The sequence below is a fragment of the Anoplolepis gracilipes genome, chromosome 11 (assembly GCF_047496725.1).
Source record: "Anoplolepis gracilipes chromosome 11, ASM4749672v1, whole genome shotgun sequence".
NCBI classification, from domain to species: Eukaryota; Metazoa; Arthropoda; class Insecta; order Hymenoptera; family Formicidae; genus Anoplolepis; species Anoplolepis gracilipes.
Genome location: NC_132980.1, coordinates 5,173,657 through 5,191,728, shown reverse-complemented (window position 1 = coordinate 5,191,728; position 18,072 = coordinate 5,173,657). Strand labels below are relative to the sequence as shown.

At 25.1% G+C, this 18,072-nt stretch overlaps 1 protein-coding gene across 1 annotated transcript; it reads right to left on the bottom strand.

Moving 5' to 3' along the window:
- Nucleotides 1-8,170: 8,170 nt before the first annotated feature.
- LOC140670848 (G-protein coupled receptor Mth-like) lies at nucleotides 8,171-13,068 on the bottom strand. The gene is made up of 5 exons (XM_072901633.1): nucleotides 11,731-13,068; nucleotides 11,429-11,507; nucleotides 9,332-9,510; nucleotides 9,012-9,177; nucleotides 8,171-8,537 (listed from the first exon to the last, which is right to left on the bottom strand). The coding sequence occupies exons 1-5, from the start codon at nucleotides 12,791-12,793 to the stop codon at nucleotides 8,171-8,173; spliced, it is 1,854 nt and encodes a 617-aa protein (XP_072757734.1). The 5' UTR covers nucleotides 12,794-13,068.
- Between the last annotated feature and the right edge of the window lie 5,004 nt (nucleotides 13,069-18,072).

Below are 18,072 nucleotides of genomic sequence, written 5' to 3'. Positions count from 1 at the left end.
TATGAGTTTTTAAAGTTTTTCCAAACATTTATCGTTTTTTTATAAAAATGTAAACATTTTATTATATAAAGAAAAATTTCAATTACTTAAAATTATTTGTAAGTAATTCAATCAAGAAGAGTATATCACTTTGATTCTTTTGAATATTTCAACTTTTTGCTATGCACAAAGTTATAATAATTTTTTTCATATAGAGTATGAAACTTCTATTTTAAAATTGTATCATATTTTTTTCTGTTACAATACCCTATATAGAATATAAAATTAATGTAAAAAATGACATTTTTTCGACGTTATTCCGAATGCTTACTTCTAGGCTTCCTTAATTAAAAACTAACATTTACACCAATGAACTTTTTATGAGCACACTCGTTAAGGTCTAAACTTTCAATTCATGGATGATAAATATCAAAAAAATTAATTTTAAGTGAAGTTATAGCAAAAAACCGATCGGGGTCACCACGACCCCCTGTGTATCGTGTGTAGTGGAATGTATGTACCGTAAGTGTTTAAGATATGATATGGTTGGAGAATTCATTTTCAAAATTTATCTACAATAAGTCTAGAATTTATTTATTATTAAAAACCATTGAAATCAAATATAAATTAAAAAACTATACTTTTTCCTTTATTTAAATTCATAATATGTCTGTTCAGTTGGGAATCGACAATGAGATATTATGCAAAAATACCTGTTTGTAGTTGTTTTCATCATACATCAAGGAAGCCACATTAAGAAATCCTTTTAAGAAACTTTTTATTCTCGAGGATATAAATTTAAATTATCGACATTCTCTTATCTTCTATTTCAATTTACTCGTAAAAGATGCAAATAAAATTGCAAAGTATAAATATGTGAAAAATAAGACTGTTAAGTAAAAGGTTTAATGCTTTTAGTTGATTTTATATAAAAATATTCTATAAAATTTTTTTACATGTGCATTTAATTATAATTGTTTTGAAATTCTTCAATCGTAGGTAAATTTACAAGTCTTTTATATTATACATTATTTATAATGTAAATTAAGTTTGATATAAAATTATGATGTATATTTTAATATACAAAAATATAAATAAAATGTTTGTCTGTGATATATAAACATATGCGTTCATATTTAACAACAATATATTTATAAAAATAAGATATACTACTATAATATTTTGCATTTATACAAAAAATATTTTCGGGTGTGTATGTGTGTTTGTGTGCACTTGCTGATCAATAATATAAATATAACTATTTATATTAATTTAAAAACAGACAATGTAATGTCTACATTTCTAAACTGAAACATATATATTCTTTCGTTGAAGATATTTCTATTAAATTTTTTTCCAAAACAAAAAAACTTTTTTTTATTTTATAATTTTTATAATTCTATATTCAATAACTAAAAGTAAAATACTGTATTATTAAAAAGTATTTTAAATTATTAATAAAATTTTATTATATTATATAATAATTAACAATATATAATATTATAAACTTTCTTGTAATTTTTTTTTATCTTATAAAAGTTTAAATCAGTATTATATTAATTTTTCTTCATTTTTCATACAGTAGTACAAATTTAATTTTTCAATCAAATCCTTTGCTAAATCAAAATTGAAGATCAGATTAAATATCAATATTATATGTAAGTAATGTAGTAGTTTATCTTGTCGATTGTAAACGTAACGTAAATTATTTTTTATAATTATATAGTTACTTATGTTTATAGAGTTCTATACTGTTTTTAAGCACTTTTTTTAAAATCGTATTTTTTTTAATATACATCTACATCCTAACTTTTTTATTTGTTACTACCTAAGTGTAAATATATTGTGATAAAGATTTTCTCTTGGTCCAAAAAAATGTTAAACATCAACGAAAAAAAAGTTTATATATTTCATCTTCGTCTGGCAAAGTCTTTTTATTCTCACTATTATCCGTATCATCATAGAATTTGTCAGCGTGCCGAAATCTGTCATTTGACATTATGTTTGATTCAATGTGAGTATATATTATTATTAACGTAATGTTATTAAGGATTTGCTCTATACAATAGAAATAAAAAATTTTTATCAAAATAAAAGAAATAGAATTTCTTATCATATTGTTAAAAAAACTCAAATAAGTATGTTTGGATTATAATAACAATTAAAATATCAAAAAATAAAATTAATCTAAAAATTAAAATGTAAATTTTCTTTAATTTAATTTTTTAACTTAATTAAAATTATTTAAGAATTGAAAAGTATTAAAAATTTTTTATGGTAATATCTTGAAATCAACTGAAGTAGTAGAAATGGTAGAAAACAGTCTATTTTAACAGAAATTATCGTGCTTATCAAATAGAAAATAACAAATAGTTGGTTACATAAACAAACTTATCTTGATATACAGTCTTGTTATTTTCTTAATAAAATATATGCCACCGTATTTATTTGTAAATTGTAAAATTAATCGTTTTTTTGTCATTTTGGACATTTATTAATGCAAGAGAGACTTGAACATTTTTGGATTCTTCTACTTGGGACAATGTGTGTTTCACATTTATGATATTTTTTGTAAAAACATATCATCGCTGTTCAATCGCGACCATATTTTTTCAACAATGTCTGATATTTTCGAAAATATATGATAAACTATAGAAATAAAATTAAGATGATATTTATGTTTATTAATGCTCTTAGCATAAAAACTGCTTTTTTAGAAATATTTTTTCAAAAAAGGTACAACTTTTTTTCTCTTTGTTTCTCTTTCTTCTCTTAAGCTTAAAATTTCCTTAATTATCTTATTTTTATTTAATTAAATTAATAGTATTTATTATATTGTTTCTATGTATATATATCTAAAAATGTAAAACAATTATAATTTTTCGAATTATTTATTTTTATGGAGTATTACTTAGAATGTTCATAAGTATGACATTAATACTCAGTTGTATGATACAATTAATTAACATCATACTTATGAACATTTTAAGTAATAAGGAGCTTCTTCTTCCACGTCCACATGTTTTCTATAGATACTCATTTCATATGGATTTTATTTTACAAAATCAAATATTGATTTTACAATAAAATATTGAAAAACATATAATTTGCATACAGTGTTACAGAATTACATACAATTCATTATACTTATTTTATTAATAACTTTTCAAGAAATAACGAGCGCTGATTAAAACTGTCACAACATTACTCAGAATGATGACTTTGATAACAAAACTGACAATTAATGAGATAATGTTTCCTTATATCTGTGTAATTACCAAACGATTGACGTAATAAAATCAACTGCGAACCTCAAATCACTCATTTAGCATATCTTTGTTTTTCACATATTCATAACTTGGATTTGTCCGTTTTTTCTTTCGAAGAGTAAAATTAAGATTATGTACTGAGAATAAATATGTCGACGCAATTTGAATATCATTATCGTTCATGAAGTTTGATGCGCGCTATGTAAATGACTACAACCGGATGCTTTGCATAATATTTCATTGTCAACATCTATCTTAACTGACACATTATTTGATGTAAGAGATAATAGAAAATAATAAAAACATTTTATTCAGTAGTTGATTTTTTAATTATGTTTCGAGTTAAATACTTCAATCATATTCTTAATACTGATAAAACAAAATCCTCCTTGTTAAAATTAAGTATATCTTGAAACATCTTGTGTATATGAATCCTTGGCAGATGCAACAGCTTCTTTATCATTATCGGCGATTCGTAAATCACGGCAATGTTTGTTGTCCTTTCGGTAATCGTTTGGTTCACGACGATTGCATTGCTGAAGAAGCTGAATATATTTTCCCAAATGTACGTGACTACTTGAGCGGTTTGGTGCAGAATGAAAATAAGATGGACGAAATGTTTCAACTGATTGTTCAAGATCCGTGCAAAAACAATACAAACGAAACGATAAAATTCCCGCTTTATAAATACCTCGAATATGATTTTCTTGAAAACGGCACTCTGTACCTCTCTGTTTTCGACGAATTTGTCGATATAAAAGATTATTGTTTGGCCGTTGTAGATGGTAATTAGGAATTTAATGCGTTTATCTGCTCGGAGACTTTAGCAAATGCCTATGTAAGAGACTTGAATAGTTTTATAAAATGGAAACTTATATTAAACAAATTTCTAAACTTTTTACTTGAGTTTGGGGTTGAAAGTAACAACGCTGGGGTAAGTTGTAACACAAATAGATACAAGCTGAATTATAAAATGAGAATTGACAAATAATTAAAAGTAACTTTAATTAATAATACTCAACATATTAAAAATAATCAACATAACATAAATTGTCTTTTCTTTAAATGACACAACATAAATAATATTTCTTAATCAGTAATCAACGTAACATAAATTGTTTTCTTTTTACTTAGCACAACATAACATTAGCGTTTTAATGAAATCAATTAAATGCAAATAATTAATTAAATGCAAATAATTAAAATAAATTGTTTTAGTTCTCACTCGAAGACTCATCTGAGTAACAGTTGGAACACACAAAATTAACTTTATCAGATTTTTTAATACAATGCTCATGTCTCATAATTACATAATTAGTTAGGTATGTTAATTTATACATACAATATTTCGTGTTGGAGTAAGTTGTAACATGTTACAATTTACCCCAACGGCATGTTACTTCTAACCCCAAAATACGATACATTCTAAACTAAAGTATTTATATTAAAAACGTTTAAAATATATAATAAAATGGCAACATATATTTGTCTACCGATTAACTCATAAGATATGAAGAAAAAAAAATTGCTGATAAAGTATAAAATTTACGAATAAAACTCTCCGAACTCTCATCGTCAGTTAGCATATCTAAATTGATGCATGTAATATAATGCAAATATTCAAATATATATTTATATTCATCGCATTTCGTATCATGTATCTTTTTTCTTAATCTCTATTTTGATTGATTTGCAGCATAAATATTTTTTAAAGTTATTTTAGCAACAAATGTATAAATAATTTGCTTATATATACAAATTATTACCATGAGCTTAATAAAATTATGGTAAAAAATAAATTTTCTAGTTTTCTTATAGACGATTAATTAGTTAGCTTGCGAGATAAAAATCTTTTAGCAGTTTCGACTTGCGACATAAATTTTATCATGTAAAAGTAGCGGAATTTTCTGCAAAATATACTTTTTTTAACACCCTTTGAATAAAAAAAAAGAACGGCATTTGATTTAACTAATGTACCTCGAGTATTTTAGCGACTTATGAATAACATTTTTTTGAAATTTACTTGGCAAAATAAAATTCTCTCTTTATAATATATTGATTGCCAATAAAAATATTACAGAGTACATTAATATTTTGCGCAAAATATAAAGATATTTTTATGTACTTAATGTAAAATAAATTTTAGTTAAAATATTTTTTTGATAATATTAAATTTTTGCATCTGTTTTTCAAATCAAATCTTTATTTAATTTAATAAGTGTATATATTTATTAATTATATTATTTTTTTGTTATAAATTTGTAATGTAAAAAATTAAAATTTCTTTTATATACATAGATATAATTTGTCAATTAGCGGCAATTTAAAATTGAAAAAATTTAAGAGTATTGAAACATATAAAAAGAATATTCTCTAAAAATTTGATGATTGAACCTTGAAAGGAACATGTTAAAAAAATTATTTTTTAATTTTAGCTTCTTTTTTAAATCGAGTTTTTATTCGAGATTAATAAAAATATATTTCTTTTGTATCTTTCGTTTGATAAATATTCGATATGAAGTCATTTCAAATATTTGCAGAAAAGAAAAATAAAAACTGAAAATGACATTTTTCTCGATAACTTAGGAAATAATAAAGTTAAGGAGCTGACATTTTGAGGAATTTTTTTTACAATAAAGAAATGACAGGCCAAGTATTATTTGAAAACTCGTCGGCGGCACTTTTTGTATGCTTATCCGGCTATGGCCTTTTAAATCATTGATATTATTTGATTTATATATGATTCATTTTCTGTATCTGACAATTCTTCAGCATCTACATCAGACACTTCTCTTAAAAGTAAAGTAGTGCCTTCAGAAATACGTGTCATATGACGTCTATGATTGAAATGATATATAATGTAAATAGTTTAATGCATTTAATGAATATGAATTTTAGCTTGTGTAATGAAGTACTATTTTCGCTGCTAAAAAAGTATTCTTTTTAAATTCAATTTGTAAATTTAATTAATATGCACTTACTAGCAATAAAAATTTTAGAGTAATTACTGACCGTAATAATTGTAGTTTGATAAAAATTTTAAGGCGATTTTGACAAACCTTTGATTAACTTTTCAAGTAATAAAACATTGTTAATATAAATAGAATTATTAGCTTTTTATTATTGTAAAAAAATGTATAATTTGATTTTGCAAAATTAATTACCGATTAATATAATCAAAATTTAATCAAAATAATTTTTATATTTCTAAAGTGAGGTTATCAGATTAATATCAAGATTTTTACACACACATGTAATACACATACACATATTTTTTTTTAATATATAGTTATAATTTTAATATTTCAATTTATACATACATTAATTAATGATAGATTTTTCTTATTTTATTTGTAAATAAAAATTCTAAATATCGAAATGTCGATGCTGTTATAGTTTCTGATGCATACTTTGGTACATTACATCATATTAATGAAAAGATGTTTTTGAACAAACATTATTTTTTATATTGATTTTTATAATATTAAGAAATAGGCTTCTACGAGCAAGCTATTTTTTTATTTATTATTATAAATACATTAATTTATCAAATGACATAAAAATGAAAGAAATAATGAGACATTTCGACAATAACTTTTGTCTCTTCAGCCATTATAAAATTAATTAAAAGTTGCAAAACATCAGACTTACATAAATTAAACACAAAGTAATGTCATAAATGTTAATATGGTTCGCAGATGTCGTACTGTTGTTGTAGTAGACTTGTTTTGTTTTTAAGTTAATCTCCATGCATAAATTTCCATAGAGCTTGGTATTTGTCTGTTGGTTATATTTAAAACTATTATAATTGTACATATAATTTTTTTTGTATATTGGATGTTAATTTTATAATGGCTGAAGAGATAAAAGTTCTTGTTGAAACGTACTCTTTTTTCTTTCATTTTTATATCATTTGATAAATTAATGTATATAATAATAAATCGAAAAAAAACACCCATAGCTTGCTCGTAGAATCCTATTACATAATTTCTCAATATTGTTTACCAAATGAGCTTGTTAATAATTGTTACACTATTTATTATTTGATTTTAACATATTTACTATTATTAAAAAATTACTTGTTCTATGACTGTTTTTCTGAAAATGACTATACTTTGATTTGGTTCAAATTTTGTAAAGGGATTCCTTTCAAATAAAAAAAATTTACTAAAAAAATCTTTTGCATCTTAAAAGTCAAGTAACTAATAAACATTTACTTTGAATTTGAATTTATGCAATATTTGCAGAACAATTTTGCAAGATTTTATTGTGAATAGAATTAAAATTTTGAGAATAATCAATGTCAAAGTCTATAATATTAAACGTTAATATTAATTGTATCATTAACGTTAAAAAAATTATGTTGTTTTTTGTAAAGATGTTTATGGAGCAGAACAGCCGACATCGCATTTTAAATTAAAATAAAATTTTGTTTAATTGTTTTCAGATTAAGATTAAAAAAAAACACAAAACATTAAATATACATATATTTGCACAATGTTACGTGTATCAAATTAGATATGCTTACTAAATATCTAAGAAAAAATATACAGAATGTCCCAAACTTACCCCGCATCATCTATGGTATTAACAAATTTTACAGTATTGAAATACATTATTGAATTAGAAGCATTTAAAGATGATTAACCGAAATATTGAAAATTCTCACGTTGTATCAAAATTACATTTTATAATTAAAATGCATGCTTTGCTGAGACCTTATAACGTAGTTTTAATAATTTCAATAATAATTTTAATAATTTTAACAATCCATTTGAGCTGCTTTAGACGTCATTTCAAGACTACTATAGTCGTGAAGTTAAAATATTAAAATTTTTGTTTCCAAATAACTTCAAAAGTCAATTATTATCAGGTGATGTCATAGGTTTGAGACATTTTATATATATATAAAATTGATTTCATTATAAAAACTCTTTGTCCATCTTTTCACTTTGCCATAGGTTATATTTTTCCATAGGATAATTGTGTTTGATATGGTGATGCACATGTTCAAGGCTATAACAACCCCTACGTGTAAAAATTTTCAAACTATATCGGCGATTCTGGCAGAAATGCTTTAATAGCAATTGCATAATTGTTTTCTTACACACAAATAGCATAAAAGTACCAATATTTGTTATGGTTCTAAAGACATAAAGACTATATGTGACGTAAATCGTTGCTAAAGTAGCTTCCTTAATCAGCCAAAAATTCCACGTCGTCATTATAATCCACTCTATGGCCATTATGACAAACAACATTATAAACAGTTTTAGATACAGTTTGGCCCTGCAAATAAATATATAAAAATTTTTTTATGTGTATATTTTAAAATTATGATATAGGTGATTATATAAATATCATGCTTATAAACATTAAAATAATTTAAAAATCGTAATCACTTTACATTTTTAGATATACATGAAAACAATATTATAAATACTACTAATAGATATAAATATTCATCATGAATGTATTCTCATTGTTTATGATATATTTAAAAAAAAAACAGATACTATTGAGAGAATGTACGCGCAATAGAACGGTGTTATATTTTTACAAACAAAAATTCATAAATGTGAAAGCACATTGTCGCAAGTAGAAGAATTTAAACATGTTTAACCTTCTCTTGCATCAACAAATGTCAAAGATGATAAAAAAAACTATCAATTTTGCAATGCCATTCACAAATGAATGCTGCGGCATATAACTTTTTAACAAGATAAAGGCTATATATCAATATAGAGATGTTTATGTACGAACCATTTCTTGTTTTCATTATAACATCGGCTCTCTGAACCTCTAAGACAATGAGCTGTGTCCTTCTCATAGCTTATAATCTTCAATGCTGTATGAATGGATAAGGAAATGCTAATAGTAGTACAAATAGTTTTGGGCCCGTAACTATACAAATGTTCCGGCACACCATCTGAAATAAAAAATAAAGCTTCTCAAATTATATATTATATATTGCAAGTATACACAAAGCATATTTTTATTTTTAATATAAAGCTTTAAGAGGGGTTAATCATAATTAAATGTTTCATCAATAAAATTATGTTAACAGTGATATGTGTACTTACGACCAAACCAACATGTATCGACGTCAAATCTCGGTCGGAAGCTTTTTGGCACGCTGGGAACAATTTCCATGATGATACAAATGATAATGAAAATAAAGGGAATTCCCCAAGCAATAATAGAATATAAGAACTTTTTCTTATCTTGTTGTTGCGCTTTTTTTGTTAACGAGCGAAAATTTCTGCAAGTTTACACTTTACATTTAACCAGTAATAAAAAAAAAATATGGATACAAATGTACATAAAAATAAATATGCCTTTAATTAAGATGCTTAAAAATCTTTTTTATATCATTTTATGTAAAGGTAAGTATGCATATTAAGGCACTCTTCTTCATTGACCTTGATCTTTACATATGTTGTCAAAGTTATGAATCTAAGTAACGTACAAATGTTTCTAGCCGTTGCTCGTTGTAATTAAAAAAATATTAACAATTAAAAAAATCAATGCGATTATATGAATTTGCTTGATCATAAAGATTATTTCAGTTATATACATGTAATTTGTATTATATGACCGCATGGCTGAGGCGTCTCCCCTTTCTTTGCACCCCCGATTATGTCCAACCCATTTTCTAAAGATAAAGAAAATTAAAAATTTAACTTCCTCAGAATACATTGAATTAAGTTAATTTTTCAGAGATGAGAATTCAGGCAAAGAGGCTCTCCCCCTCCAGCGCGTTTAATTTATTATTACACGTAAATAAACAAATGTATTAAAATTCACTTTTATCGAATGTATATGGTCAACAAATCATGTTTTTTTTTTTGGTAAACTCTTTTTATTAATTTTTTAACAAACAACAAATTAAAATCTTTTGAACGTTACTCAGAGTTATGATCTTGACAAAATATGTCAAAGTCATTGGAAGGGGATTTTCAATATCCAAATTTATCCATGTCGTATTCATAAACAAAAATTATCATGTTATAATAGAACCAAGTAGTTGTTTTTATAATATCAATCAGCACACATTTACAGACGACACGATAAAATACTTTTTCGCATGCAAAATACCATAAAAAGCTTTTTTTTATCAATTTATTATCGTAGATTAAATTTCAACAAATATGTATATATGTAGGGGAACGTGGGGTAGAACGGCCAACGTAATCATTGAGCAAGTTTTCAACATATTAAAAAAAAATAAATTGATCCATTTTTTACTAAAAATATTCTTTGGAATATCCACTATAAGAAAAAACAAGTTTATTCTAAAATAATAGTTTAAAGTAGACGAGATTATTGATTTAGTAAAAACCTAGATTTTCGATATGCTTTTCATGCGGGGTATAATGGACTACCTCCAAAACTTGTTTATTTCATTAGCATTTATGTCTAAAACTTTTTAAAAGTTGTATATTATAATATAATATATAGAACATAAGAATATAGATTTGTATCTTTAAATGATAACTATAAATTAATAAATAAAAACAATTCTCTTGTTATAATAAATATTTTTCTCTTTAAAACATGGAAAAATATCCTTTAATGTAATAATTTTTGGTATTAATTTTGGAAGACAGCATCTATGTATACTCTCTTTCTTTCTCTAGTATAAAAATAAAAAGTACATTTCGTGAGCTAATATTTCATTAAGCCTCAAAATGTATTTATTTACTTTTGATCATATAAAAAATTATAATTAATCAATATTTACATAGATACAGTATGAAATTAATAAGAAAAGATAATTTTAAAACATAAATGTATTTACGGTAATAAAAAATAGAATTTTATCATTGTTTACCTTATGTAAATATATGGAAGAATTACAACTCAGTGGCGGAGTGCATTAAATAATTTATAATAACTTTAAACTAAAAATATTGCGACCCTGATAACAGCACGCAGAAAAAGACACCTAATAGCAATAATTACAATATATTTCATGACATGGTAGCATCTCTGTAAAAAGATATCGACTTTGTACAATTGTACCCCGCGGTGCCGTTCTATCCCACGTTCCCCTATATCACAAAAAAATATTTTAATCTGTCGCTTTCGATTGTATAATATAAACCCAAATTTTATATGAAATTTAATTTATATTAATAAATAATGTATAATATAAAAAACATACTTGATATATTTACCTAAATGTCCACCACATATCGAAACTCATCACACTTAACCAGATGTAACTTGCTAAAGAGCTGAAATATCTGACCAAACCTGCATATATGAAGAATATTTGAAATGAACAATATTTATACAATGTTTTCTTTAAAATAAATGATAATTGGCAAATTGCATCTGTGTGTCTAAAAAAACTTTAATTTTTTATTTAAAATTTATAAAAATTTGATTGAAGAATAACAAAAGTAGGCACAAATCAGTCAAATGTATACACTGCATTGAGTGCATTATTATATGATTATATGAGGCTATACTTTACCGCTTGCAATACAGATGGCATACGCCAGATTTTCCAGGTTGATTAGCCGTTGCATTAAGTCATATATGTATAAGACAAATAACATACTGCTGTATCTGCACAACATAAAACTATGTATATTATGAAGCTCTGGCAGTATGCAGTATACCAGGAATATTATCAGTGCACATAACATGGACATTATAGAGCAAAACAAGCTAAAAATGTACATTCCATCTATTACTGGCGTAATGACTGTAATAAAATAATTCACTTTTTTTTCGACGGCTTGTTTTAAAGTCTTCGAGCAGATAATCGCATCAACCTGAGCATGATTCGAAAAGGCTAGACAATAGGATGTTGATTCGACGAATTGATCAAAGTAGGGAAGATATAGAGTGCCATTGTCGAAGAAAACATATTTGAAGTACATCAGACTATCGTCATTAAGACTGATATGTTCTATTTCGTTATCATTTGGGCACGGATCTTGAATAATTAATTGAAACATTTCGTCCACCTTCTTATATTCAGTCTGCATGTTTGTCTCGTTCCAAAAATTATATACATCTGAGAAAACATATTCAGGTCCTTCAGTAATGCAATTATTGAAAGATATATAGCGATCACCGAGTGGACAACATAGACGAATGCAAGTAATATTGTCGTATGTCTCATATAAAACAATGTAATCTTCATTATTATTTTCATTAATGGAATGATTTTTGTTGTCGACCTTTGTAAAATTCATTTGAAACTCCCTCGGCACTTGATTACGTTTCTCATATCTCACATAATGCACGGGGGATTCATTCTGAATCAGATCATCATCTTTACGACCGTTACTTCTGAAATTAATACGGAACACATCCTGATCATTTTCGTAATCCATGGTGAAATTTTTGCGCAAACTGTATCGATTGGAAATCGTTCCGTTGTCATTTTTTTCCGTGGAATTTCCGTGAAGCTCGTTTCTCGAGTTGTTGTCTGGCTTGTTGTCAATAGTAAAATTCCGTAGAGGCTCCGTAGATGAGGCGAAGAACAAAAATGTACAACACAAAATTTTGAAAATTTTATTGTACATCGTCAATGATTTGTGAAATTAATTTGTCTTTCTTAACAGCGATTTTTTTAATATAATGTCTAACGACTGCAATAATAGGTTGAAGAAATGAGAATAAATATTTGTCTGTGATGGTTTAAGGATGTTTAGTACCTATAATCGCAGCAAAAAGTAGTCGAAATTGACGAATATATACTTTTCTCATATATCTTAATATATGATTATTATAAAGATTGCATAAAATCTTATCATTTATTTATAGCTAGAGTGTAGAAATGTATTTTCGAACTTCTGTTGTTTTTTTTGGAGAATTTTCGTCTTTCTTAAATTATAATGAGAAACTTTTATCATTGACGGTACCTCGATTTCAACATTACAGCACAAAATTTGAATTATAAAAATAAAAGAATTTACTCGTACAGAGTAATTTAAAACGTCAGAATAAAAATTATAATAGTGAATAATGACAAAATATAGAAGATTTTTAACTACTTCTTTGATAAATTTAATAGTTTGTCATTTCTCCGAGAAGAAAGGAATGTGGCAACATGGTAATTTTTCATAAGTTGGTCAAATTGCAAATTGACATATGAGGCCTAATCGCTTCTCGCTTACACGTTTGTATATAGAAGCTTCTTTAGATGAAAAGATAGATTATTTAAAATGTCAAAAGAAGGCTCAGCTGAATGCTATGTTGCCACGTTTTCACAATAAATAATATGTCATTTCGGATAATAGGACGAAATTGAGAAAATTATATTCAATATCTTTTGAACTAGTCAGTACTTGACCAAAATTATGTCAAATATTATAAAATATTATATAATCAAATATTTCCTCTATATTTAAATTATACTTTTGCAAATTTTGAATAAATTCCTATTATTATTTCTATCTATTTTAGCTCTTAAATCAACACGATCACAGGTTTTTTATAAGATAGAAAATCTGTAATCATATCAATTTAAGTGTTAAAAAGGACAGAAATAAGTATATTTACACTTATTTATATAAATAATTATATTTATAATTATATTAATACTTTTACTTATAATTAGATCCACAAAATAATTATATTTATAATAATATCGACGGGTAAATTCATTGCAAATTAAAATCCTTATAACTTTTGATTGCTTTAGTGAATCAACTCTAGATTTTTTTATAAGTCTCTGAACATGTATTAGAACAATCTGTGCAAATTTTATTAAATTCCTATATTTTTAAAAATAGGTACTAAACATCCTTAATTGCGACAAACTCTTTTTTCCCGAGGAACAACGAAATCAATGTTCGAACATATGGCGAGAAGAACTGGCGAAAAACACACATATTCGCGCGATGAACAGGAAAAGACTGCCGCAGTCGACGAATTGTCGATGAGGACAAAGAAGCAACAAGCTCTATCTACTAAGAACTTCTGTATACAGAACGCTTAAAAAAATTTATAAATAAGCTTCTACGAATAGTAGGCGAATTGATTTAGCAATATCGTAGGGGATATTTAAAAAGTTAACGTGTTAAGTACAATTTATTACATATGTAAAATGTTATGTATTAAATATTATTTTAAATATTATGTAAAATTTTTATGAAACAAGGATAAATATTGAAGATTTTTATATTTATACTAAAGATATGATATACGATCCAAAAATTTATTTCTAATTTAGCTAAAATAGATTTAGAATCTATTTATTATGAAAGATTTAATGCAAATCAAATGCAAATTTTTTTAAAATTTACTTCTACTTTTATTTTACGTTGATAACATGTCTGAAGAAAGAAGTCCACAATTAAATATCATGCAAAGAACCGGTTTGTAGTTATTTACATTTCACATCAAGGGAACTGCATTCAAAATTATTTTTTGTAATTTTTTCATCATAAATATAGATTCAAATGTCGATATTCTCGATCTATAATTTTAATTTACTCGTATAAAAGTGCAAATAAAATTGCAAAATAAATATATGTGAAGAATAAAAATATTAAGAGATTTGAAGTTTTTAGCGCTCAGATTATATCAATAATATATTTTTAAAGAAAAATTATACTAATGTAATATTTTGCATTTATACGAAAAAATATATTATCGTGTGTGCATGAGTATGTGTACGTGAAGCTGTCGGCAAAATGCTGGCAATCGGAAATGTAGGCAAACAGAGATAATATAAAAACAACTTAGTTAAAAAAAAAAGAAACGATCATTTTAGCTCATGTAATATGCTGCATTTTTCTAACCTGAAACATTCTTTTTGCTAAAGATGTTTTTTTTTAAATTTCTATTAAATTTTTTTTTCCAAAATAGAAAACTTTTTTATTTTATAACTTTTATAATGCTGTATTCAACAACTAAAAGAAAAATGTATTATTAAAATGATATTTTTATTATAATATAATAATAATTATATTATTAAAAAAATTTTATTAAATTTAAAAAATAATTATCAATATACAATACTATAAATTTCTTCGCAATTTTCTATCTAGAAAACACTTATACTGGAATATATTATAAATATATTATATATATGTTAATTTTGATCTTGCTTTACGTAGAAAATTGAAAATTTAAAAAGGAAATAATATTTTATCATTGCTAGAAAAACAATATTTTTTTAATGTTAATTCAATTAACGTGAACAAAAAGCTTTGAAATATAATAAATTTTTAAAAGTGACTTAATTATTGTAATATAGAAATATATTTAATATATTTTAACTTGTACTTTCTAGCAATAAAAATTTTATAATAAATACTGATCGTAATAATTCTAACTTGATAAAAATTGTAAAGCGACAAACCTTTGATTAACTTAATGCTTTAACTTTTCTTGAGCTGTCAGGTTGATCGAAAGGTGGGGGAATCAAGGCTTTATATGCATATGCTTTATTGTTAAGGCATATGCATACCACGCGTTCTCACGTGGCTTGGCTTTAGCGTCCAATCAGTTTAACGTGACTAGAGACCCTCTAATAAGAGTCTCGCCTTAAGGCAATCTGGGCAAAATTCTGCGAGAGAGAAAGATATATATTCACTATTCTTCTCTCTCTTACCTAACCTAACCCTAACCTCTTTTAACGCGCTAACCGCTGATGTTATAATGTTTGTGATAGTAGTTTATGTTTTCTCATTAGATACACAAATATTATATATTTTAGGTTTTTATAATGCTTATGATAACAGTTAGTTTTCTCATGAAAATAAAGCAATTTATTATTTCATGTTTTATGTGTTTATTTTTATTTTATTTTGTTAATTTTTATGCAATTAATAAGGATTAAATTTAATTAAGGATTTTATTTAATTACTAAAAATTAAATATAAGCAGTTTTTTATTATATATTTTTATTATATTATTTTGATGTTTAACATAAAAAGATTATAATATTTAGTTCTAAAACGTTTATTTTTTATTTATGTTACTGAAATATAATGTTTATGCTAATAGTAAGATTAATATGATTCAAATATGAGCGGGAATTGTTCAGATATAGAGGACCAATCAAAAGTGGATATCTTATGGCGAGACTCTTATTAGAGGGTCTCTAAACATGACTAAGGCTTAATCTTCAATGTGCTCTTTGTGTTCTGTTTCTTAGAAATTAATCCAATCCTGTTCGATTATTCTTCTTAAAATCAACTACAATTGGTTAATTTCTGAAGAAATAAGAAGCAAAGAGCACATTGTAGATTAGGCTTAAATTACTATATAGTGTCTGAGCGCCGGGGAGACCAGGGTTAAAAGTAACAGGGGTAGGTTGTAACACGGCTGATAACTTTGTAAAGAAAATAGATATCATTATGAAAACAGAACGGGTCAAATACTTGTTTACTGTTACACTTCCATCATGATAGTTGCTTCTAGTGCCACTCTATTAACGAGTGTTGTGTACAAGGTAACTACACATCATGTGAGTAAATAAGTTTCAATGATATTTTTTTTTATTTATTCGTAAATTTTACACTTTATCAGGAATTATTTTTTCTTCATATCTTATGAGTTTTCTGATAATGTTATAAATAATTTCCCGGAAGAATCAAGTGAGAACATTGGTTTAAGAAATATAACAAAACGAAAATTTGACAGTAAGTTTGTACACATCGTAATAATGTATTTTTAATTAAAAAGGTTTATATACAATTTTCAAGAGTGGGCGGGGGTGACTCCATCTGAATCCTCAATCTAAAAAAATTGTAATCTAATCTAATTTTTTAAATTATAATTTTAAATTAAAATAAAAAATAAATTAAATTAGGTTATTCTTTTCCATATGGTGGTGCAAAAGAGAAGGGCTCACCCGCCAGTGTTTTCCGATATATGTAATATTATTGACAATATATATTATATAATATTTATTATATAATATTACTCAGAGTATATCTAATATTTTTGACAGTAGGAATATTTATTCATCGGAATGAAAAGAAACGAAAAGAAATAATAAACTATATATGTATAAATATATTTTGTTTTTTTTTTATTAGATATGTACATACATGTCAAAACCTGTTAATAAACTTTGAGAATAGACGAAACCAATTGCTAATACAATATCCATGACCATGTAGCTATTCTTCAAATAGTGTAAACAAAAACTTTTTCTCGTTAAAAGAAAAACAGATGTCAAACAGATTAATATAATATACACAACTTCACTGTTCCTAAGGTTAGTTTATAATACTTTAAAAAGGCATTAAAATTATTAAATTTTAATTTACTATATGTAAATAAGTTTCAATGATATTTTTTTGGATTTATTCGTAAATTTTACATTTTATCAGCAATTTTTTTTTTCCTATCTTATGAGTTAATCGGTAGACAAATATATGTTGCCATTTTATTATATTTTAAACGTTTTTAATATAAATACTTTAGTTTAGAATGAATCGTATTTTGAGGTTAGAAGTAACATGCCGTTGGGGTAAATTGTAACATGTTACAACTTACTCCAACAAGAAATATTGTATGTATAAATTAACATACCAAACTAATTATGTAATTATGAAACATGAGCATTGTATTAAAAAATCTAATAAGGTTAATTTTGTGTGTTCCAACTGTTACTCAGATGAGTCTTCGAGTGAGAACTAAAACAATTTATTTTAATTAATTATTTGCATTTAATTGATTTCATTAAGACGCTAATGTTATGTTGTACTAAGTAAAAAGAAAACAATTTAAGTTACGTTGATTACTGATTAAGAAATACTATTTGTTGTGTCATTTAAAGAAAAGACAATTTATGTTATGTTGATTATTTTTAATATGTTGAGTATTATTAATTAAAGTTACT

Excerpts from the sequence above, each read along its gene's own strand:
- LOC140670848 (XM_072901633.1), bottom strand. The coding sequence starts at position 12,793 with ATGTACAATAAAATTTTCAAAATTTTGTGTTGTACATTTTTGTTCTTC. Across the intron at positions 11,508-11,730 it reads TGCCATCTGTATTGCAAGCG|GTTTGGTCAGATATTTCAGC; the intron begins GTAAAGTATAGC and ends TCATATATGCAG. Across the intron at positions 9,178-9,331 it reads CGATACATGTTGGTTTGGTC|ATGGTGTGCCGGAACATTTG; the intron begins GTAAGTACACAT and ends TTTTTATTTCAG.